The sequence below is a fragment of the Coregonus clupeaformis genome, chromosome 5 (assembly GCF_020615455.1).
Source record: "Coregonus clupeaformis isolate EN_2021a chromosome 5, ASM2061545v1, whole genome shotgun sequence".
In the NCBI taxonomy this organism is placed as follows: domain Eukaryota; kingdom Metazoa; phylum Chordata; class Actinopteri; order Salmoniformes; family Salmonidae; genus Coregonus; species Coregonus clupeaformis.
In genome coordinates, this window is record NC_059196.1 from 46,201,536 (window position 1) to 46,226,206 (window position 24,671).

Below are 24,671 nucleotides of genomic sequence, written 5' to 3' on the forward strand. Positions count from 1 at the left end.
GCTGTTTCCTGAAGTCCACAATCATCTCCTTTGTTTTGTTGACGTGAGTGAGTGAGAGGTTATTTTCCTGGCACCACACTCCCAGAGCCCTCACATCCTCCCTCTAGGCAGTCTCGTCATTGTTGGTAATCAAGCCTACTACTATTGTGTCATCTGCAAACTTGATGATTGAGTTGGAGGCATGCTTGGCCACGCAGTCATGGGTGAACAGGGAGTACAGGAGAGAGGTGAGCACGCACCCTTGTGGGGTCCCAGTGTTGAGGATCTGCGAAGTGGAGATGTTGTTTCCTACCTTCACCACCTGGGGGCAGCCCGTCAGGAAGTCCAGGACCCAGTTGCACAGGGCAGGGTTCAGACCTAGGGCCTCATGCTTAATGATGAGCTTGGAGGGTACTATGGTGTTGAATGCTGAGCTATAGTCAATGAACAGCATTCTTACATAGGTATTCCTCTTGTTCAGATGGGATAGGGCAGTGTGATGGAGATTGCATCGTCTGTGGATCTATTGGGGCGGTAAGCAAATTGAAGGTATCGTAGAGGTTATATCATCCTTGACACGTCTCTCAAAGCACTTCATGGTGACAGAGGTTAGTGCCATGGTACGATCGTCATTTAGTTCAGTTACCTTTGCTTTCTTGGGTACAGGAACAATGGTGGCCATCTTGAAGCATGTGGGAACAGCAGACTTGGAAAGTGAGAGATTGACTATGTCCGTAAACACACCAACCAGCTGGTCTGCGCATGCTCTGAGGACGCGGCTAGGGATGCCATCTAGTCCAGCAGCCTTGCGGGGGTGAACATGTTTAAATGTCTTACTCACGTCGGCCACGGAGAAGGAGAGGCCACAGTCCTTGGTAGTGGGCCTCGTCGGTGGCACTGTGTTATCCTCAAAGCGGGCGAAGAAGGTGTTTAGCTTGTCTGGAAGCGAGACGTCTGGAAGCGAAAACTCATGCAAATGTTATTAGATCTTTCTATACAAATGGGGGGTGGCAGGTAGCCTAGCGGTTAGAGCGTTGGCCCAGTAACTAAAAGGTCGCTAGTTCGAATACCTGAGCCGACAAGGTGAAACATTGGTTGATTGTACCCTTGAGCAAGGAACTTAGCACTAGTTTGCTCCAGGGGCACCATACCACTATGGCTGACCCTGTAAAACAACACATTTCACTGCACCTATCTGGTGTGTGTGAAAATTAAGACATGTTTTTCCCCCTTTTTGTATGCATTTGACCTACAAGAACAGTGTACAGTATGTCTATTAGAGGGCATTATAGCCATCTGCATGTTTACTAGGGCATGTATCAACATATCCCTCCTTGGGGTCAACAGATGCCTCAGTTGCATCTGCTGGTTGGCTCATAATGTCAGCTTTACTGGATCTCTTGCTATAGCATCAGAAGGGTAATCTACTCCCAAAATGTCGCAGTGTTCTGCATCATCTGCCATGTGTTCACATGTGCTCTGACACATTAAGACGTTTACCCATGTACAGGAAACACTTGATTAAATGAGGGATACAAAATACTGTATATTGAAAGTAGGTGCTTCCACACAGATGTTGCTCCTGAGTTAATTAAGCAATTAAAACATCCCATCATGCTTAGGGTCATGTATATACAATCCCAGTTACCCATTATTTTGGCTATCATGGCTAGAAGAAAAGATCTCAGTGACTTTGAAAGATGGGTCTCAAAAGAGCATAGGGTGTTTAAAGTGTGTGTGTGTTTGTTTGTTTGTTTGTTTGTGTCTCAGTCACCAGACCCAATTGAACACTTATGGGAGATTCTGGAGCGGCGCCTGAAATAGTGTTTTTAACCACCATCAATAAAACACCAAATTATGGCATTTCTTGTGGAAGAATGGTGTCGAACTTGTTCCAGACACTTGTAGAACCTATGCCAAGGCGCATTGAAGCTGTTCTGGTGCCTTGGGGCCCAAAGCCCTATTAAGAAACTTTATGTTGGTGTTTCCTTTATTTAGGCAGTTATCTGTATATCCCAGAGACTTTGCTCTGGCTGACATCAGGTTGTCACAGATTGTCATTTTGAATAAATGTATAAAAATGATCTAGTGTTCACTAAATTACAAATGAAGGAAATTAAATTACATTCATTGTGTTTTGGTGTTTATGTGACAACGATGTTGAAAATGTTTAACATTGCTCTCCATGTTCTTTCTTCTAAATTTTAAATGACTAATTTGTCATGTTAGTCATTTAGCAGACACTCTTCTCTCTGCCCTGTCCTAGCCTGTTGGAGTGCTCATGGGAAGTATGCCCAGAAATTTGTCTGAAACTGTAAAACAACACACTTCACTGCACCTGTCTGGTGTATGTGACAATAAAATGCAGAAACAAAGTGGAGGCAACCGAAGAAGAGAAAACTCTTCTCCTGAGGAGTTCCCTCTTCTTCCATTGCTTTTCTTGTGCCTTTGGCTAATCCTGCCATTTGAGTAATTGTTCAGCAGTCTTATGGCCTGGGGGAAGAAGCTGTTAAGGAGCCTTTTGGACCTAGACTTGGCACTCCGGTACCTCTTGCCGTGAGGTAGCAGGGAGAACAGTCTACGACTTGGGTGACTGGAGTCTTTGACAATTTTTTGGGCCTTCTTCTGACACCACTTAGTATATAGGTCCTGGATGGCAGGAGGCTTGGCCCCAGTGATGTACTGGGCCGTACGCACTACCCTCTGTAGCGCCTTACGGTCTGATAATGAGCAGTTGCCATAGCAGGCGGTAATGCAACCAGTCAGGATGCTCTCGATGGTGCAGCTGTATAACTTTTTGAGGTTCTGGGGACCCATGCCAAATATTTTCAGTCTCCTGAGGGGCAAAAGGCGTTGTCGTACCATCTTCATGACTTTCTTGGTGTGTTTGGACCATGACTTGAAACTCTCGACCCGCTCCACTACAGCCCCGTCAATGTGAATGGGGGCGTGTTTGGCCCTCCTTTTCCTGTAGTCCACGATCATCTCCTTTGTCTTCTCGCGTTGAGGGAGAGGTTGTTGTCCTGGCACCACACTCCCTATAGGCTGTCTCATCGTTGTCAGTGATCAAGCCTTAAAGTGACATCAGGATAGTGTTTGTAATACATGAATGTTCCCCTGTCAACGTACCACCGGAAAGTACTACACAGCCACCATGACCATGATAACAGCCTCCACGGCCCTGACCATCTTTATCATGAACATCCACCACTGTGGCCCAGATGCCAAGCCTGTGCCCAAGTTGGCCAAGATCTTCATCTTGCAGTACCTTGCCTGGGTGTGCTTTCTGTATGAAATAGGGGAGAACTGCATGTCTTTCCAGCCTGAGAAAACAGGACCCGCCACCTCAACCTACACCTCAGAGGAGCAACAACTACACCATGAATGGACAAGTAGTGCGAGAGGACTTGATTCTGGTGGAAAGAGGTCAAGATGGCATTACCCCCAAAATAATTGAGGAGACAGAGTATTAGTTGACCAGCCCCACTGGCTCCATGGGGAGGAAACCCACCAACCACTACAGCGCCTGGAGAAACAGCATGTTCATGAGCATGGACTGTGGGGACTCACCAGGGCCGGCCACGGCCAGGAGGAGCCGGAAGGGGGGAGTGAGCGATGAAGTAGGAGGGAGTAGAGGGAGAGAGGAGGTGTGTAAGACCCAGTGCACCTGTCAGCAGCAGCAGCTCCTCAGAAATATTGAGTACATTGCTAACTGTTACAGAGATACGAGGGCCACAGTGAAAAGGACTGGGGAGTGGACGAAGGTGGCGAAGGTGTTGGACCAATTCTTCATGTGGATCTTTTTCATCATGGTGTTTTCCATGAGCCTTCTCATCATGTGGAAAGCCATCTAACTTCAGACCTGGGCTGTGTTCATTAGGTACGAAACAGGAGAAAACATGTTGAAATGAAGGAGGTATTACCTGAAATGGTATATCAAAATGTTCTGTTTTACACCTATTGAACATAACCAAAAATACAGATGTACGATCCTAACTTGAGCAAGTTTGCTACAGCAGGAAAATAATCCTGCTGCAGCAACAGGAAATGTGAATTTTTATGTGGATTATAATTAATGGGCATTTTTGTAGGGGTTGATACATTTTTCGTAAGGGAAAACCAAGTCTGAAATGTCATAGTGGAGATTACAAACTTCAGAAGCCTCTTTAAACCTCACGTACACTACAAGTTTTAAATGTCCTACAGTTCTCCTGCAAAGGGTAGATCAAATTAAGATCCTACATCTCTACAGGTCGTGTGTGTTAGATAATTATTTGTAGTTTCTACATTCATTTCAAAGTGAACATGGGAATTGCAATACCTTTAAATTACCATACAGGGATGATAAAACAGAAATTAATAGTTGGTTTAAGCTTTTTGAGTTAATTTATTAACATTAAAATCCATTCTGACTGTTTGTGACATTTCAAAAATTATTAAATAATCAATTGCAGCATCACAAAATCTCATAGTACATGATCCAGTGTATGTCTGACATACTGAAAGGGACAATTCAACTTGATATTGTTAAGAGAAACAAAGATTATCACTTTAATTATTAGCTGTTACGTATCCAGGGTTTATTCTCTGTTTTCTCTGTTCACAGTGGATTGAACTGTATGTCCTGATCCTGAACTGTATGTCCTGATCCTGAACTGTATGTCCTGATTCTGAACTGTATGTCCTGATTCTGAACTGTATGTCCTGATTCTGAACTGTATGTCCTGATTCTGAACTGTATGTCCTGATCCTTGCTTTGTTGTGCCAACTTGTATTCCCTACTGATTTCACCTCTCTCCACAGAGAAATATTTAATTCGATCTGCTCAGACACTCTGCTAGTCTCCTGACAAATGACTGCATTTTGTATAGCTACATATTCTAATTGAGTGTTTAACCCCACAACAGTTCAACAGTGTCCCTGTTATTCACCATAAGAGCTGACGTTACCAGAACAGAGCTTTCTCAGTGCAGCCTTTATCTCTTTGTTTCTGAAACTATAGATGACAGGATTCATAACAGGGACACTGTCAGACAGCAGTTAACAATAGATATCAAGATTAGAACATTACAGTGAACGTTTTTTTTTTTGATTTGGCACTGATGTAGATGCAGGAGTGAGTGAGGTGGAAGGTGAGGACTACAGTAAGATGTGCGGAGCAGGTGGAGAAGGCTTTTATACGGCCCTCTGAAGACGCAATCTTGCAGACGGTTAAAATTATTCTGAAGTAGGACCAAATAATGACAGTGAACGGGAGGAAAGTCACAGAACCAAAAAATGTATTTTGTTGCTACAGAAGGGCATTTGTGATGCGAAAAGGACACAGAAAGCAGGTAAATAGAGTCCCGATGCCCATGCTGCTATAGCCAATAGGCCGCATTCTCTTAGTGATAATGCAGCTGTGGCGTAAGGGATTACAGATGGTGACATAGCGGTTATAGTCCATGACACACAGCAGCTCGCTCTCGACGGTTTCAAATGACAAAAACACATACAACTGGATAAAACATGCTGAGAGATGGTTATGTCATTCCAGAAACACACTTCCTCATCTTAGAGAGAACACTGGTTGATATCACAGTGTCTATGAGGGCCAGGTTGCTGAGGAAAATGTACATGGCAGACTGCAGCTTGGGGTCTGTCGCCACCAGGGTAAGTATGGTGAGCTTTCCAATCAGGATCATCAGGTAGACCACCAATAGGAAGACCAGCTCTAGGTAGAACCCTCTCTCACCCCCACCGAAGAGGAAGTCAGTCACAACAGTCACATTGGCTTGAATGCAAGAGACAACTGGCGGTCAAGGAAGATAATTTTACAAAGGTGCACAATATCAGCATTTGCTTAAGAACGACAGAAATAGTTGACGATCTTATTTGGTATGAGACACTTACTTTCTACATTGTGAAAGCTGTATTCAGGGCATTTATGTTGTTGACAGATTTGGATATTATTTGGACTATTTCTGTGAAAAGACACACACAAAAAGACATAGAAACATGAATCATTCATCTCTATAGTATACACTACATGTAATATAAACCATTTTGAATAGCCATTGATGCAAATGATGAATTGATGAATCTGGTATTGAATTAGCACAATAACACCAATGATTTGCCTCCCCACTATACAGTAACACTTACCGTCTGTATAGTGTGCACAAAACAATGCTACTTAATACAGTTTGCAAAAATAATTCACTTAACAAGACTTAATTCACAGAAGAAAATGGAAAAGATCAAACTCCTGATAGTGGCTTGACAATATGACTAGTTTATCTCAATGTACAGGTCATCATGTGGACTTGATCTAGAAACCAAGTGTTGTGTTTCTGTTGTCCTGTCTATTTTATAGCGCTCCTGCACTTCCCGGGGGCTTCCACACACCTCCTCTAACTGCAAACTCTCTCATAGTTCAGAACATAGTTGGTTTCCTGGGATTATTCCAGCCAATCAGCGCTTCACACAACAGTAGGCCTAATAACTCCCACGCATGCGTTGATCGGTAATACATGCATGGCATTCATGGCAAACGAGAGCAGAGCTAAAATGGATAATAATAACTACTACTCTATTCTGTCCTTCCCTTCCCTTGTTGCATCATTATGTATGCTTATGACTGGGGCACATAGTTTCTGATTCATTATGTCCAACACTTAATTTCGATCCTCTAAAATGTTTATATGCATGGATAGATGCTCAACAAACTCTTCATGAACTCCATCGGCTAGCTAGATGTTAACTGCGAATGCTGATATGCAACAAACAATCTTTTGTTGCCAGCAGGGAGTTGTACATGTCCTTATACAATGGTGCTTGAATGTGTGTGATAGTTTTAAAATCTGAAAGCTCCAGACAATATCAACCCGGAATGTATAGACAATGGTTTTTCCTTGCCGTGTAACCTTTTACCATTTCAAAGTAACATAATCATATTTTATTATAAGGATATATCAAACGTGCTAATTCATTGTTAAAGACTCAGTGCAGTCAAAAATGTGATTTTCCTGAGTTTTATATATATTTACACACTATGAGGTTGGAATAATACTTTGAAATTGCGAAATTGATAATGCCCTTTTAGTGTAAGAATTGTTTCTGGTGATATGGAGTTTTGGCCTGCCAGGCGGTATATTAGTTAATAGACCAATAAGAAAGAGAGTTCCAAACCTTTCTGCCAATAACAGATAGTTTTCAATTTTTCCCTCCCCACTCAGACCACTCCCAGACAGTCCTAGCAAAATTCTTGATTGAGAAATTGCTCTTTGCTAAGAAGCTATTGTTTCTTTTTGACCATTTTCATTGAAAACAATCACAGTAAGGTACTTAATTGTTACCCAGAAATGATTTGATAAATAAATCCAAATAAAAAACGGCTGCATTTGACCTTTAAATAATAAAATCCAAACATGGTGCGTTATGGAATAACTTTATTGGAAAACAGGAGTTTCAGTAGAGAATCCTTTATCTGTTTGTTTCTGAAACTGTAAACAAGTGGGTTCACAAGAGGAGTTAAAATACAGTTGACAATAGATATTAAGATGAGAACATTGGGATGAATATTATTTGATTTAGCACTGATGTAGACGCATGAATGAGCAATGTAGAAGGTAAGGACAACAATGAGATGTGAGGAGCAGGTAGAGAAAGCTTTTTTCCGCCCTTCAGATGTGGCAATTTTGCAAACGGATTTGATGATTCTACAATATGACCAACATATGACAGTGAATGGAACATACATCACAAATAAAGCACATGCGAGGGCTAGATCTATCAATAAAGTTGTGTCCAAACAAGACAATGTAACAATCGGAGGATAATCACAAAACCAATACATTATCTCATTCCTGCAGAAAGGTAGTTTTGATGCAAGAATGACATTCAATGCTGGAAGAATCATCCCCAAAGCCCATGCTGTTGAGGCCAGTAACACACACATTTTGATTGTTATGATGCTGTTGTAGCGTAAAGGATTGCAAATAGCAACATAGCGGTCGTAGGCCATGACACACAGGAGAAATCCCTCTGCAATTTGGAATGTCAAATAAGTATACATCTGCAAGAAGCAACCTGCAAATGAAATGGACACATCATTCCACAAACACACTGATATTATTTTAGGTAGAACGCTGGTGGTAATCACTATATCTATGAAAGACAGGTTACAGAGCAAAATATACATTGGTGTGTGAAGTTTGGAGTCCAGCAAGACCAGAGTGATGATCATGGTGTTGCCAATGAGGACCATGATGTATACCACTAGAAGAAAGATGGCCAGCTCTGTGTAGATCTCCTTGAGACCCAGCTCCCCTCCATGTATCAGGAAATCTGCAAACAGGCTCACATTGAACTCCAGTGGTTGAGAAACATCTGAAAAACATCATGAGAATAATTCGATTTTCATCTAAAAGCATGCATCCACGAAGCACTGTCTAAAACACATACTGGTATATAAATACATAGTAAGTATATAGTCGGACACAGTGTAACTACAAGGAATACATTGTTTAGTAGTATAGTTGTTGTGACCTTATTATGAACAGGTATTACGTCTGTATGCATTATTTTCACACACACACACACACACACACACACACACCATACACACACACACACACACACGCACACCATACACATATATAGTAGGACCTTTTTGAAATCAAAGAGATACAGAAGGAACATCATAATAGAAGGAAACAAAGGCCTTTAAAGGCTGAGGATGATATAAGAGTTAGTTTGATAGTTTTTCACTGTTCAGGTAAAGACATTTCACCAATAGACAACACTGCAAACTCTAAAGCAAAGAATTGTATGGAATCAGCTGACAGTGAAAGGGGGGGGGGGGGCATGGCAGGCAATGTGTCTTCCGCATTTAACCCAACCTCGCTGAATCGGAGAGGTGCATGGGGCTGCCTTAATCGACATCTCTGGTGCCCCAGGAACAGTTTTTGGTTAACTGTCTTGCCGACTTGGGGATTTGAACCAGCGACCTTTCAATTACTGGCCCAACGCTCTTAACCGCGAGGCTACACTACTGATTTTCAATTAAGTCAAGATTCACTATTAGAAACCAAACCAAATATCAAACAACAGTGTGTTGAGCATTGAGCACATTTACATGGGAGGTTTACAGTGAGGTTGATCCGGACAAGGGCATGGTTGTCCAAAGTTGCCACAGGTAATCACAGAGCCACAGTAGATGCTAAGAGGGATCCTTGGGACGACCCTACCATATACCCTGACCCCTAACCCTGACCATTACACTTACCCTTATCCAAACCCTTACCAAACCCTAACCTTAACCCTTACCTTAACCATTTTACATTTCAATGGGGGGATGTCAGAGTTGGGTCATCCAAAGCATCCCACTTAGCAAAAACCATTGATTCACACAACAAATAAATAAATATACATTTAACAAACAAAAACAAATGGACATGGGAAAAAAAATAATCTGCTAAGGTTGAATGGATTGTGTTAGGGTTAATACATTGACTCAAATAGGGTAATACTTGTAGCTATGCATTTTGTTGTCATTGCATTTTCAAAACATTTAACAGGACGTACTAAAGAAACCAGAAAATTGTTAGCATCCTCCAATTCACCAACCACTGTTGACAATATGTTTTACATTAATCAGACGGTGAGAACTTCCTATTTAAATATCGGAAACGTAATTTTGTTTACCTGAAAGAGAAAAATAAGATGTTTATTATGGCTGCCGTTCTTCTTGTTCCTTAAACAGCTCTTGTATCATTATATTTTTCCAATTGGAAAATTAGAAAACACAAACAATTGTCATATCATAGAAAGCACTGGATTTCTCACTTACTTGCCATTGCGTTGGTCATCTCACCAGACAATCCTGCTCTGAGACCAGCATCTCTGGGATTGAGGAAGAGCTGCATAATGTGACAACTTTTATAAGAACTCCTCACCCGCTCTTCCTCTGTTATCCTTTTCAGGAAGCTTTTTAATTAGACAGCAAACAGAGGAGTCACTTTGGGACCTATTGATCATGTTGTCTGAAACAAGCTCATTATTGGGACCTACAACACCAGCTCTAATTGGTTTGATCAGAACACAGAGACCCTTCAAACGTTTTATGTCTCTAAGGTATCATATCACATGAAAACAATGCAGGCCTGTCCAATACACTGTGGTCCAATTTAAGTTGGTAAGGCCATGCCATGTCTGTGATTTAATATACAATTATATAGCATCCATGCAGTGATTAAATGTACTAAGTAGAAGAACATAATCTACACCAGTGGTGATAAAAGTACCCCTATTGTCATACTTGAGTAAAAGTAAAGATACCTTAATAAAAAATGACTCAAATAAAAGTGAAAGTCTCCCAGTAAAATACTACTTGAGAAAAAGCCTAAAAGTACTTGGTTTTAAATATACTTTTGTATCAAAATTAAATGTAATTGCTAAAAATATACTTTACTTTACGTGTCAAAAATGAAACTATAAATCATTTCAAATTCCTTATATTAAGCAAACCAGATGGCACCATTTTCTCTATATATTTTTTATTTATGGCTAACCAGGGGCACACTCCAACACTCAGACATCATTTACAAATGAAGCATTTATGTTTAGTGAAACCGCCAGATCAGAGGCAGTAGGGATGACAGGCATGTTCTCTTGATAAGTGCATGGATTGGACCATTTTCCTGTCCTGCTAAGCACTCAAAATGTAATGAGTACTTTTGGTTGTCAGGGAAAATGTATGGAGTGAAAAGTACATCCTTTTCTTTAGGAATGTAGTGAAGTAAAAGTAAAAGTAGTCAAAAACATAAATAGTAAAGTCAAGTACAGATACCCAAGACATACTAACTTCTCACCATTTCAATAACAGGGGAGGTTAGCATTTCTTGGGGGGAATGGTATTTGTGCATCTGTAACTTTCTCATTATTCACGATTCATTCAGGATGATCCATAATCATGGTAGCATCCACATTAATGTAGAAGTGTTTAGAAACATATTCATATTTACAATAAAAGTGACCCCAAAAGTATTTATAATTCATTTCAATTGGGCACAAAATGATCTGAAACACAACCAAAACAAACAGCAAATGCATCCAACAAATGTGTAGAGTCACAAGCTTGATGTAGTCATTGCGTGCTATGAATATGGGACCAAATACTAAACTTTTTACTACTTTAATACACATTTAAGTGAATTTGTCCCAATACCTTTGGTCCCCTAAAATGGGGGGACTATGTACAAAAAGTGCTGTAATATCTCAACGGTTCACCCGATATGGATGAAAATACCCTTAAATTAAAGCTGACGGTCTGCACTTTAACCTGATAGTCATTCTATCATTTCAAAAACAACAAAACCTTTGTCACTGTCCCAATACTTTTGGAGCTCACTGTATGCCCCTCTTGTGATGTTTTTGGTAAACAGACAGACATGAATGTCAATTGCTTGGCTCTGCTCCTGTGAGAGGGAGCACCAGAAGGACTGTAGGAACTGTGTCAGAGTAAAAGGCCCTGGATTATTGGCAGTTTATGTATTTATATCACTATTATTTGACAGTGTAGCAGCCTGAACATGTTAAAGGCAATCTGGGATATTTCCTGCTGTTGAATGGTAATTTCAATTAGCCACAGCCAAAGTCACAATGATATTTATGAGAATTGTGAAATATTTTTTTTTACATTAAGGTTTTCTGGTAACATTTACAGTATCCTATCTTGTTGCATTGAATAAATACAATTAATGTAATAAAATACATTATATTTTGCCTATGATATATACTTTTGTAGAAATGTATATAGAGAATAACAATAATTTCATAACAAGTTGATGCTTATTGTTTATTATGATTCAATCAAATAATTAAAATGTACACTTTTTCAGAGAATGAGCAAATTAAAAGGATAGTAGATTGTAACTTCCATCCATGTAATTGTCTGCATCACTTCCAATCCCCCATGTTTTTTATATTTATACTCCCCTTTATTACTTTTCAACCCCGCCATCCTTTCCCTACTTGGGGTAAATTAGTGAACAACAATGCTTAGGCCCCTACTTCCAGCTTATTATTTTTTATGGACACAGTCAATTTTACAAAAATTATATTTTATTTGTTTTTGCTCCTGAACTTCTTCTACTCTCAACCTCTCCGATAATTTTCATGATGTTCATCAGGTTAGCTTCTATATGCCATATCTTTCTAACTGTGCTCTGTCCCAAAAGCTCCCAACATACAACCTATATACTTATTATGGACACAGTATACTTACATTATTAGTTATCTTGTTATTATTTGTTGTTATTTGTTATTAGTCCCATCCTTCAACTCCATTCAACACCTCCCATCTATCTCTTAACACCATCCATATTGGATTTATTTTTGCCATATATATTTCAACCGCACTGTGATGTTTTACAAAAAGCTCTGAACCTTTCTATTCTCATTGCTTCTACAGATTGTGAATTAAAAATGAACATTTTTGCTAAAAGTATTATTATATTATTGATCGATTGACTATGACTTTTCAGATCACCCAGTAGTGCTATCTGCAAGGTTAGCTCCAGGTAAATATTGCAATCCTTTAGCCATTCCTGGACCTGTGTCCAAAAACAAGCTACAAATGGACAGAACCAAAACAAATGAACTAATGATTCTGTCTCTTCACAGCAAAATCTGCAGAGCTGGGAAGATTGTATCCCCCATATAAATAACATTCTATTGGTAGCAATAATTTTATATAATAATTTAAATTGAAAGATTAAAATTTTTGAACACGGTGTCGTTTTGCGTGTCAGTTCATAAACACTATGCCATGGGATCGGTACGTCAAAAATCTCCTCCCAACTATTTTGCAATCTATATGGGACGGCTGTCAATCCTTTGGTCCTTAAGTGAAACTGATATACTTTTTTATTTATCACAGTTTTCCTTAACAAATTGTGTTCTTTAATGCAAGGCCAACAGACAAGTTCCTTACTTTCTCCCCCTTCCACTTTCCTCTTTAACTTTTGCGGTAAGGCTGCAATTATTTGGTTGTAATTTTGGGTAGAGCAACATTTCCATATGTTTTTGTTAGCTGCATGTGCGACAAGGGGATGCATGGGCGAATCTTCCCAGCTCTGCAGATTTTGCATGTGCGACATAACTCCACCAGTCCTACCGATGATATAATTTACGAAGATTATACCTTTTTTAAACATTCTGTCAAAAAAAAGGTTTTTTGTCAATTAGTATATTTGAATTTAACCACAATATTTGTTTCATTATTTGTTCTGTCGTTTCTGGAGGATAACATTGAAATTGCAACCAACTTTCTATGGCTTGTTTTAGAAATAGTGATATTTGGGAGATGATTTCCTTTTCAAATAACTGAAAATGAGTGGTTGTAATCTGAATAAAGGGAAAAAGGCCATTCTTGAACATTGGGTGAGACAGTTTTACTAATTTGCTTGAGAACCAGTTCGTATTTAAGTATAACTTTTGTATGACTGAAGCTTTTAGTGATAGGTCTAATGCTTTAATATTTAATAATTTCTGTCCTCCGAATTCATATTCATTATTTAAATAGGCCCTTTTAATTTTGTCTGGCTTGCCGTTCCAAATAAAATGGAATTTTTTTTATCATATAATTTAAAAAACTGTTCGCTAGGCGTAGGCAAGACCATAAGCAAATAGGTAAACTGGGATAATACTAAAGAGTTAATCAGGGTGATTTTTCCACAAATTGACAGGTATTTACCTTTCCATGGTAGCAAGATCTTATCTATTTTTGCTAACTTTCTATTAAAATTTATTGAAGTGAGATCATTTATTTCCTTTGGGATATGTATTCCGAGTATATCCACATCACCATCAGACCATTTTATTGGTAAACTACATGGTAATGTAAAAATTGTATTTTTTAGTGATCCAATACGGAATATAGTACATTTATCATAATTTGGTTGTAATCCAGAGCGGTTAGAAAATGTATCTAGATCCTCTATGAGGCTGTGGGGGGATTCTAGTTGTGGATTTAAAAGAAAACATGAATCATCAGCGTTTTTAAGCCCTGTATTTCTAATCCTCTGATATTATTATTGGATCTGATTTTAATAGCTAACATCTCGATGGCCACAATAAATAGATATGCCGATATTGGACAACCTTGTTTCACTCCTCTTGACAGTTTAAAACTTTCTGAGAAATAGCCATTATTTACTATTTTACACCTAGGGTTACTATACATGATTTTGACCCATTTTATAAGAGATTCTCCAAAATTGAAATGCTCCAGGCATTTATATATAAACTCCAGTCGTACTTTATCAAATACCTTTTCAAAGTCTGCTATGACTAGCAGGCCTGGTTTCCCATATTTTCCATAGTGTTCTATTGTTTCCAATACTTGCCTTATATTATCTCCAATGTGTCTTCCATGTAAAAAACCTGTCTGATTAGAATGAGTAATATCCGACATTACCTTTTTAATTCTATGCGCTATACATTTTGCTAGAATTTTTGCATCACAACACTGAAGTGTAAGGGGCCTCCAATTTTTTTAATGGACTGGATCTTTATATTTTCCACTTGTATCCTGTTTCAGTAATAATGAGATCTTCTTGAGTGTCAGATAATCTACCATTTACATAGGAGTGGTTAAAACATGCTAATAACGGTCCCCTTTTAATATATCAAAAAAGGTTTGGTATACCTCGACTGGTATGCCATCCAACCCTGGAGTTTTCCCGGACTTAAAGTATTTAATTGCATCAATGTTGGTAATCAAGCCTACTACTATTGTGTCATCTGCAAACTTGATGATTGAGTTGGAGGCATGCTTGGCCACGCAGTCATGGGTGAACAGGGAGTACAGGAGAGAGGTGAGCACGCACCCTTGTGGGGTCCCAGTGTTGAGGATCTGCGAAGTGGAGATGTTGTTTCCTACCTTCACCACCTGGGGGCAGCCCGTCAGGAAGTCCAGGACCCAGTTGCACAGGGCAGGGTTCAGACCCAGGGCCTCATGCTTAATGATGAGCTTGGAGGGTACTATGGTGTTGAATGCTGAGCTATAGTCAATGAACAGCATTCTTACATAGGTATTCCTCTTGTTCAGATGGGATAGGGCAGTGTGATGGAGATTGCATCGTCAGTGGATCTATTGGGGCGGTAAGCAAATTGAAGGTATCGTAGAGGTTATATCATCCTTGACACGTCTCTCAAAGCACTTCATGGTGACAGAGGTTAGTGCTATGGTACGATCGTCATTTAGTTCAGTTACCTTTGCTTTCTTGGGTACAGGAACAATGGTGGCCATCTTGAAGCATGTGGGAACAGCAGACTTGGAAAGTGAGAGATTGACTATGTCCGTAAACACACCAACCAGCTGGTCTGCGCATGCTCTGAGGACGCGGCTAGGGATGCCATCTAGTCCAGCAGCCTTGCGGGGGTGAACATGCTTAAATGTCTTACTCACGTCGGCCACGGAGAAGGAGAGGCCACAGTCCTTGGTAGTGGGGCTCGTCGGTGGCACTGTGTTATCCTCAAAGCGGGCGAAGAAGGTGTTTAGCTTGTCTGGAAGCGAGACGTCTGGAAGCGAAAACTCATGCAAATGTTATTAGATCTTTCTATACAAATGGGGGGGGGGCAGGTAGCCTAGCAGTTAGAGCGTTGGCCCAGTAACTAAAAGGTCGCTAGTTCGAATACCTGAGCCGACAAGGTGAAAAATTGGTTGATTGTACCCTTGAGCAAGGAACTTAGCACTAGTTTGCTCCAGGGGCACCATACCACTATGGCTGACCCTGTAAAACGACACATTTCACTGTACCTATCTGGTGTGTGTGAAAATGAAGACATGTTTTTCCCCCTTTTTGTATGCATTTGACCTACAAGAACAGTGTACAGTATGTCTATTAGAGGGCATTATAGCCATCTGCATGTTTACTAGGGCATTTATCAACATATCCCTCCTTGGGGTCAACAGATGCCTCAGTTGCATCTGCTGGTTGGCTCATAATGTCAGCTTTGCTTGATCTCTTGCTATAGCATCAGAAGGGTAATCTACTCCCAAATTGTCGCAGTGTTCTGCATCATCTGCCATGTGTTCACATGTGCTCTGACACATTAAGACGTTTACCCATGTACAGGAAACACTTGATTAAATGAGGGATACAAAATACTATATATTGAAAGTAGGTGCTTCCACACAGATGTTGCTCCTGAGTTAATTAAGCAATTAAAACATCCCATCATGCTTAGGGTCATGTATATAAAATCCCAGTTACCCATTATTTTGGCTATCATGGCTAGAAGAAAAGATCTCAGTGACTTTGAAAGATGGGTCTCAAAAGAGCATAGGGTGTTTAAAGTGTGTGTGTGTGTTTGTTTGTTTGTTTTTGTCTCAGTCACCAGACCCAATTGAACACTTATGGGAGATTCTGGAGCGGCGCCTGAAATAGTGTTTTTAACCACCATCAACAAAACACCAAATTATGGAATTTCTTGTGGAAGAATGGTGTCGAACTTGTTCCAGACACTTGTAGAACCTATGCCAAGGCGCATTGAAGCTGTTCTGGTGCCTTGGGGCCCAAAGCCCTATTAATAAACTTTATGTTGGTGTTTCCTTTATTTAGGCAGTTATCTGTATATCCCAGAGACTTTGCTCTGGCTGACATCAGGTTGTCACAGATTGTCATTTTGAATAAATGTATAAAAATGATCTAGTGTTCACTAAATTACAAATGAAGGAAATTAAATTACATTCATTGTGTTTTGGTGTTTATGTGAGAACGATGTTGAAAATGTTTAACATTGCACTCCATGTTCTTTCTTCTAAATTTTAAATGACTAATTTGTCATGTTAGTCATTTAGCAGACACTCTTCTCTCTGCCCTGTCCTAGCCTGTTGGAGTGCTCATGGGAAGTATGCCCAGAAGCTGCTGAAAGATTTGTCTGAAACTGTAAAACAACACACTTCACTGCACCTGTCTGGTGTATGTGACAATAAAATGCAGAAACAAAGTGGAGGCAACCGAAGAAGAGAAAACTCTTCTCCTGAGGAGTTCCCTCTTCTTCCATTGCTTTTCTTGTGCCTTTGGCTAATCCTGCAATTTGAGTAATTGTTCAGCAGTCTTATGGCCTGGGGGAAGAAGCTGTTAAGGAGCCTTTTGGACCTAGAATTGGCACTCCGGTACCTCTTGCCGTGAGGTAACAGAGAGAACAGTCTACGACTTGGGTGACTGGAGTCTTTGACAATTTTTTGGGCCTTCTTCTGACACCACTTAGTATATAGGTCCTGGATGGCAGGAGGCTTGGCCCCAGTGATGTACGCACTACCCTCTGTAGCGCCTTACGGTCTGATGCCGAGCAGTTGCCATACCAGGCGGTGATGCAACCAGTCAGGATGCTCTCGATGGTGCAGCTGTATAACTTTTTGAGGTTCTGGGGACCCATGCCAAATATTTTCAGTCTCCTGAGGGGCAAAAGGCGTTGTCGTACCATCTTCATGACTTTCTTGGTGTGTTTGGACCATGACTTGAAACTCTCGACCCGCTCCACTACAGCCCCGTCGATAAGAATGGGGGCGTGTTTGGCCCTCCTTTTCCTGTAGTCCACGATCATCTCCTTTGTCTTGCTCGCGTTGAGGGAGAGGTTGTTGTCCTGGCACCACACTCCCTATAGGCTGTCTCATCGTTGTCAGTGATCAAGCCTTAAAGTGACATCAGGATAGTGTTTGTAATACATGAATGTTCCCCTGTCAACGTACCACCGGAAAGTACTACACAGCCACCATGACCATGATAACAGCCTCCACGGCCCTGACCATCTTTATCATGAACATCCACCACTGTGGCCCAGACGCCAAGCCTGTGCCCAAGTGGGCCAATATCTTCATCCTGCAGTACCTGGCCTGGGTGTGCTTTCTGTATGAAATAGGGGAGAACTGCATGTCTTTCCAGCCTGAGAAAACAGGACCCGCCACCTCAACCTACACCTCAGAGGAGCAACAACTACACCATGAATGGACAAGTAGTACGAGAGGACTTGATTCTGGTGGAAAGAGGTCAAGATGGCATTACCCCCAAAATAATTGAGGAGACAGAGTATTAGTTGACCAGCCCCACTGGCTCCATGGGGAGGAAACCCACCAACCACTACAACGCCTGGAGAAACAGCATGTTCATGAGCATGGACTGTGGGGAGCCGGAAGGGGGGAGTGAGCGATGAAGTAGGAGGGAGTAGAGGGAGAGAGGAGGTGTGTAAGACCCAGTGCACCTGTCAGCAGCAGCAGCTAATCAGAAATATTGAGTACATTGCTAACTGTTACAGAGATACGAGGGCCACAGTGAAAAGGACTGGGGAGTGGACGAAGGTGGCGAAGGTGTTGGACCAATTCTTCATGTGGATCTTTTTCATCATGGTGTTTTCCATGAGCCTTCTCATCATGTGGAAAGCCATCTAACTTCAGACCTGGGCTGTGTTCATTAGGTACGAAACAGGAGAAAACATGTTGAAATGAAGGAGGTATTACCTGAAATGGTATATCAAAATGTTCTGTTTTACACCTATTGAACATAACCAAAAATACAGATGTACGATCGTCTGCATTTGACCTTTAAATAATAAAATCCAAACATGGTGCGTTATGGAATAACTTTATTGGAGAACAGGAGTTTCAGTACAGAATCCTTTATCTGTTTGTTTCTGAAACTGTAAACAAGTGGGTTCACAAGAGGAGTTAAAATACAGTTGACAATAGATATTAAGATGAGAACATTGGGATGAATATTATTTGATTTAGCACTGATGTAGACGCATGAATGAGCAATGTAGAAGGTAAGGACAACAATGAGATGTGAGGAGCAGGTAGAGAAAGCTTTTTTCCGCCCTTCAGATGTGGCAATTTTGCAAACGGATTTGATGATTCTACAATATGACCAACATATGACAGTGAATGGAACATACATCACAAATAAAGCACATGCGAGGGCTAGATCTATCAATAAAGTTGTGTCCAAACAAGACAATGTAACAATCGGAGGATAATCACAAAACCAATACATTATCTCATTCCTGCAGAAAGGTAGTTTTGATGCAAGAATGACATTCAATGCTGGAAGAATCATCCCCAAAGCCCATGCTGTTGAGGCCAGTAACACACACATTTTGATTGTTATGATGCTGTTGTAGCGTAAAGGATTGCAGATAGCAACATAGCGGTCGTAGGCCGTGACACACAGGAGAAATCCCTCTGCAGTTTGGAATGTCAAATAGGTATACATCTGCAAGAAGCAACCTGTAAATGAAATGGACACATCATTCCACAAACACACTGATATTATTTTAGGTAGAACGCTGGTGGTAATCACTATATCTATGAAAGACAGGTTACAGAGCAAAATATACATTGGTGTGTGAAGTTTGGAATCCAGCAAGACCAGAGTGATGATCATGGTGTTGCCAATGAGGACCATGATGTATACCACTAGAAGAAAGATGGCCAGCTCTGTGTAGATCTCCTTGAGACCCAGCTCCCCTCCATGTATCAGGAAATCTGCAAACAGGCTCACATTGAACTCCAGTGGTTGAGAAACATCTGAAAAACATCATGAGAATAATTCGATTTTCATCTAAAAGCATGCATCCACGAAGCACTGTCTAAAACACATACTGGTATATAAATACATAGTAAGTAATAGTCGGACACAGTGTAACTACAAGGAATACATTGTTAAGTAGTATAGTTGTTATGACCTTATTATGAACAGGTATTACATTTACATTTTAGTCATTTAGCAGACGCTCTTATCCAGAGCGACTTACAGATAGTGAGTGCATACATGATTATTATTTTTATACTGGCCCCCCGTGGGAATCGAACCCACAACCCTGGCGTTGCAAACGCCATGCTCTACATACCTGCCGGCCATTCCCTCCCCTACCCTGGACGACGCTTGGCCAATTGTGCGCCGCCCCATGGGTCTCCCGTTCGCGGCCGGCTACGACAGAGCCTGGATTCGAACCAGGATCTCTAGTGGCACAGCTAGCACTGCGATGCAGTGCCTTAGACCACTGCGCCACTCGGGAGATCAACATCTGTATGCATTATTTTCACACACACACACACCATACACACACACACACACACACACACACACACACACACACACACACACCACACACACACACACCATACACACATATAGTAGGACCTTTTTGAAATCAAAGAGATACAGGAGGAACATCATAATAGAAGGAAACAAAGGCCTTTAAAGGCTGAGGATGATATAAGAGTTAGTTTGATAGTTTTTCACTGTTCAGGTAAAGACATTTCACCAATAGACAACACTGCAAACTCTAAAGCAAAGAATTGTATGGAATCAGCTGACAGTGAAAGGGGGGGGGGGCATGGCAGGCAATGTGTCTTCCGCATTTAACCCAACCTCGCTGAATGGGAGAGGTGCATGGGGCTGCCTTAATCGACATCTCTGGTGCCCAAGGAGCAGTTTTCGGTTAACTGTCTTGCCGACTTGGGGATTTGAACCAGAGACCTTTCAATTACTGGCCCAACGCTCTTAACCGCGAGGCTACACCACTGATGTTCAATTAAGTCAAGATTCACTATTAGAAACCAAACCAAATATCAAACAACAGCGTGTTGAGCATTGAGCACATTTACATGGGAGGTTTACAGTGAGGTTGATCCGGACAAGGGCATGGTTGTCCAAAGTTGCCACAGGTAATCACAGAGCCACAGTAGATGCTAAGAGGGATCCTTGGGATGACTCTACCCTATACCCTGACCCCTAACCCTGACCATTACACTTACCCTTATCCAAACCCTTACCAAACCCTAACCTTAACCCTTACCTTAACCATTTTACATTTCAATGGGGGGATGTCAGATTTGGGTCGTCCAAAGCATCCCACTTAGCAAAAACCATTGATTCACACAACAAATAAATAAATATACATTTAACAAACAAAAACAGATGGACATGGGAAAAAAAAATATCTGCAAAGGTTGAATGGATTGTGTTAGGGTTAATATATTGACTCAAATAGGGTAATACTTGTAGCTATGCATTTTGTTGTCATTGCATTTTCAAAACATTTAACAGGACGTACTAAAGAAACCAGAAAATTGTTACCATCCTCCAATTCACCAACCACTGTTGACAATATGTTTTACATTAATCAGACGGTGAGAACTTCCTATTTAAATATCGGAAACGTAATTTTGTTTACCTGAAAGAGAAAAATAAGATGTTTATTATGGCTGCCGTTCTTCTTGTTCCTTAAACAGCTCTTGTATCATTATATTTTTCCAATTGGAAAATTAGAAAACACAAACAATTGTCATATCATAGAAAGCACTGGATTTCTCACTTACTTGCCATTGTGTTGGTCATCTCACCAGACAATCCTGCTCTCAGACCAGCATCTCTGGGATTGAGGAAGAGCTGCATAATGTGACAACTTTTATAAGAACTCCTCACCCGCTCTTCCTCTGTTATCCTTTTCAGGAAGCTTTTTAATTAGACAGCAAACAGAGGAGTCACTTTGGGACCTATTGATCATGTTGTCTGAAACAAGCTCATTATTGGGACCTACAACACCAGCTCTAATTGGTTTGATCAGAACACAGAGACCCTTCAAACGTTTTATGTCTCTAAGGTGTCATATCACATGAAAACAATGCAGGCCTGTCCAATACACTGTGGTCCAATTTAAGTTGGTAAGGCCATGCCATGTCTGTGATTTAATATACAATTATATAGCATCCATGCAGTGATTAAATGTACTAAGTAGAAGAACATAATCTACACCAGTGGTGATAAAAGGACCCTATTGTCATACTTGAGTAAAAGTAAAGATACCTTAATAAAAAATGACTCAAATAAAAGTGAAAGTCTCCCAGTAAAATACTACTTGAGAAAAAGCCTAAAAGTACTTGGTTTTAAATATACTTTTGTATCAAAATTAAATGTAATTGCTAAAAATATACTTTACTTTACGTATCAAAAATGAAACTATAAATCATTTCAAATTCCTTATATTAAGCAAACCAGATGGCACCATTTTCTCTATATATTTTTTATTTATGGCTAGCCAGGGGTACACTCCATCACTCAGACATCATTTACAAATGAAGCATTTATGTTTAGTGAAACCGCCAGATCAGAGGCAGTAGGGATGACAGGCATGTTCTCTTGATACGTGCATGGATTGGACCATTTTCCTGTCCTGCTAAGCACTCAAAATATAATGAGTACTTTTGGTTGTCAGGGAAAATGTATGGAGTAAAAAGTACATCCTTTTCTTTAGGAATCAAAAACATAAATCTTTAGTAGTCAAAAACATAAATAGTAAAGTCAAGTACAGATACCCAAGACATACTAACTTCTCACCATTTCAATAACAGGGGAGGTTAGCATTTCTTGGGGGGTATGGTATTTGTGCATCTGTAACTTTGTCATTATTCACGATTCATTCAGGATGATCCATAATCATGGTAGCATCCACATTAATGTAGAAGTGTTTAGAAACATATTCATATTTACAATAAAAGTGACCCCAAAATTATTTTTAATTCATTTCAATTGGGCACAAAATGATCTGAAACACAACCAAAACAAACAGCAAATGCAACCAACAAATGTGTAGAGTCACAAGCTTGATGTAGTCATTGCGTGCTATGAATATGGGACCAAATACTAAACTTTTTACTACTTTAATACACGTTTAAGTAAATTTGTCCCAATACCTTTGGTCCCCTAAAATGGGGGGACTATGTACAAAAAGTGCTGTAATATCTCAACGGTTCACCCGATATGGATAAAAATACCCTTAAATTAAAGCTGACGGTCTGCACTTTAACCTGATAGTCATTATATCATAAAAAAAAACTTTGTCACTGTCCCAATACTTTTGGAGCTCACTGTATGCCCCTCTTGTGATGTTTTTGGTAAACAGACAGACATTAATGTCAATTGCTTGGCTCTGCTCCTGTGAGAGGGAGCACCAGAAGGACTGTAGGAACTGTGTCAGAGTAAAAGGCCCTGGATTATTGGCAGTTTATGTTTGACAGTGTAGCAGCCTGAACATGTTAAAGGCAATCTGGGATATTTCCTGCTGTTGAATGGTAATTTCAATTAGCCACAGCCAAAGTCACAATGATATCTATAAGAATTGTGAAATATTATCTTTAATATTTTCTGTGTCCTTTGCCAACCAAGTGGACAAAGGTTTTCTGGTAACATTTACAGTATCCTATCTTATTGCATTGAATAAATACAATTAATGTAATAAAATACATTATATTTTGCCTATGATATATACTTTTGTAGAAAAGTATATAGAGAATAACAATAATTTCATAACAAGTTGATGCTTATTGTTTATTATGATTCAATCAAATAATTAACATGTACACTTTTTCAGAGAATGGGCAAATTATAAGGATAGGAACAATGCCAGTTCAAATGTCCAAAATACCACATATTTCTATGACAGTACAGTGTGTTTGCCAGAATGTTTTTATTTTATTTTATTTTGGGAGGGGCTAGATCAGCTTAATATTGCACATAGATTGTAACTTCCATCAATGTAATTGTCTGCATCACTTCCAATCCCCCATGTTTTTGTATGTATACTCCCCTTTATTACTTTTCAACCCCGCCATCCTTTCCCTACTTGGGGTAAATTAGTCAACAACAATGCTTAGGCCTCTACTTCCAGCTTATACTTACTATCTACATTTCATGGACACAGTCAATTTTACAATAATTCTATTATTTTTGTTTTTGCTCCTGAACTTCTTCTACTCTCAACCTCTCCGATAATTTTCATGATGTTCATCAGGTTAGCTTCTATATGCCATATCTTGCTAACTGTGCTCTGTCCCAAAAGCTCCCAACATACAACCTATATACTTATTATGGACACAGTATGCTTACATTATTATTTATCTTGTTATTGTTTGTTGTTATTTGTTATTAGTCCCATCCTTCAACTCCATTCAACACCTCCCATCTATCTCTTAACACCATCCATAGAGGATTTATTTTTGCCATATATATTTCAACCGCACTGTGATGTTTTACAAAAGCTCTGAACCTTTCTATTCTCATTGCTTCTACAGATTGTGAATTAAAAATGAACATTTTTGCTAAAAGTATTATTATATTATTGATCGATTGACTATGACTTTTCAGATCACCCAGTAGTGCTATCTGCAAGGTTAGCTCCAGGTAAATATTGCAATACTTTAGCCATTCCTGGACCTGTGTCCAAAAACAGGCTACAAATGGACAGAACCAAAACAAATTATCTAATGATTCTGTCTCTTCATAGAAAAATCTGCAGAGCTGGGAAGATTGTATCCCCTATATAAATAACATTCTATTGGTAGCAATAATTTTATATAATAATTTAAATTGAAAGATTCTAATTTTTGAAAACGGTGTCGTTTTGCGTGTCAGTTCATAAACACTATGCCATGGGATCGGTACGTAAAAAATCTCTTCCCAACTATTTTGCAATCTATATGGGTCGGCTGTCAATACTTTGGTCCTTAAGTGAAACTGATATACTTTTTTATTTATCACAGTTTTCCTTGACCAATTATGTTCTTTAATGCAAGGCCGACAGACAAGTTCCTTACTTTCTCCCCCTTCCACTTTCCTCTTCCACTTTTGCGGTAAGGCTGCAAT

The 24,671-nt window shown here is 39.9% G+C and overlaps 2 protein-coding genes across 2 annotated transcripts; both read right to left on the reverse strand.

Annotated features, from left to right (window-relative positions):
* Positions 1–4,902: 4,902 nt before the first annotated feature.
* Positions 4,903–6,777, reverse strand: LOC121567014 (olfactory receptor 8J2-like). Its single transcript, XM_045214908.1, has 4 exons — positions 6,747–6,777; positions 5,559–5,770; positions 5,046–5,269; positions 4,903–5,005 (listed from the first exon to the last, which is right to left on the reverse strand). Exons 1-4 carry the CDS (start codon positions 6,775–6,777, stop codon positions 4,903–4,905), a joined length of 570 nt encoding a protein of 189 aa, XP_045070843.1.
* Positions 6,778–7,396: 619 nt separating this feature from the next.
* Positions 7,397–9,887, reverse strand: LOC123484496 (olfactory receptor 10J1-like). The gene is made up of 2 exons (XM_045214914.1): positions 9,812–9,887; positions 7,397–8,349 (listed from the first exon to the last, which is right to left on the reverse strand). The coding sequence occupies exons 1-2, from the start codon at positions 9,885–9,887 to the stop codon at positions 7,397–7,399; spliced, it is 1,029 nt and encodes a 342-aa protein (XP_045070849.1).
* Between the last annotated feature and the right edge of the window lie 14,784 nt (positions 9,888–24,671).

Coding starts and splice junctions, on each gene's coding strand:
- LOC121567014 (XM_045214908.1), bottom strand. CDS start 6,777: ATGTACAACTCCCTGCTGGCAACAAAAGATT. Junction 5,771..6,746: donor CCTGCTGGCAACAAAAGATT/GTTTGTTGCATA, acceptor CTTGACCGCCAG/TTGTCTCTTGCATTCAAGCC. Junction 5,006..5,045: donor AAAAAAACGTTCACTGTAAT/GTTCTAATCTTG, acceptor GCTGTCTGACAG/TGTCCCTGTTATGAATCCTG.
- LOC123484496 (XM_045214914.1), bottom strand. CDS start 9,887: ATGCAGCTCTTCCTCAATCCCAGAGATGCTGGTCTCAGAGCAGGATTG. Junction 8,350..9,811: donor GATGACCAACGCAATGGCAA/GTAAGTGAGAAA, acceptor GATGTTTTTCAG/ATGTTTCTCAACCACTGGAG.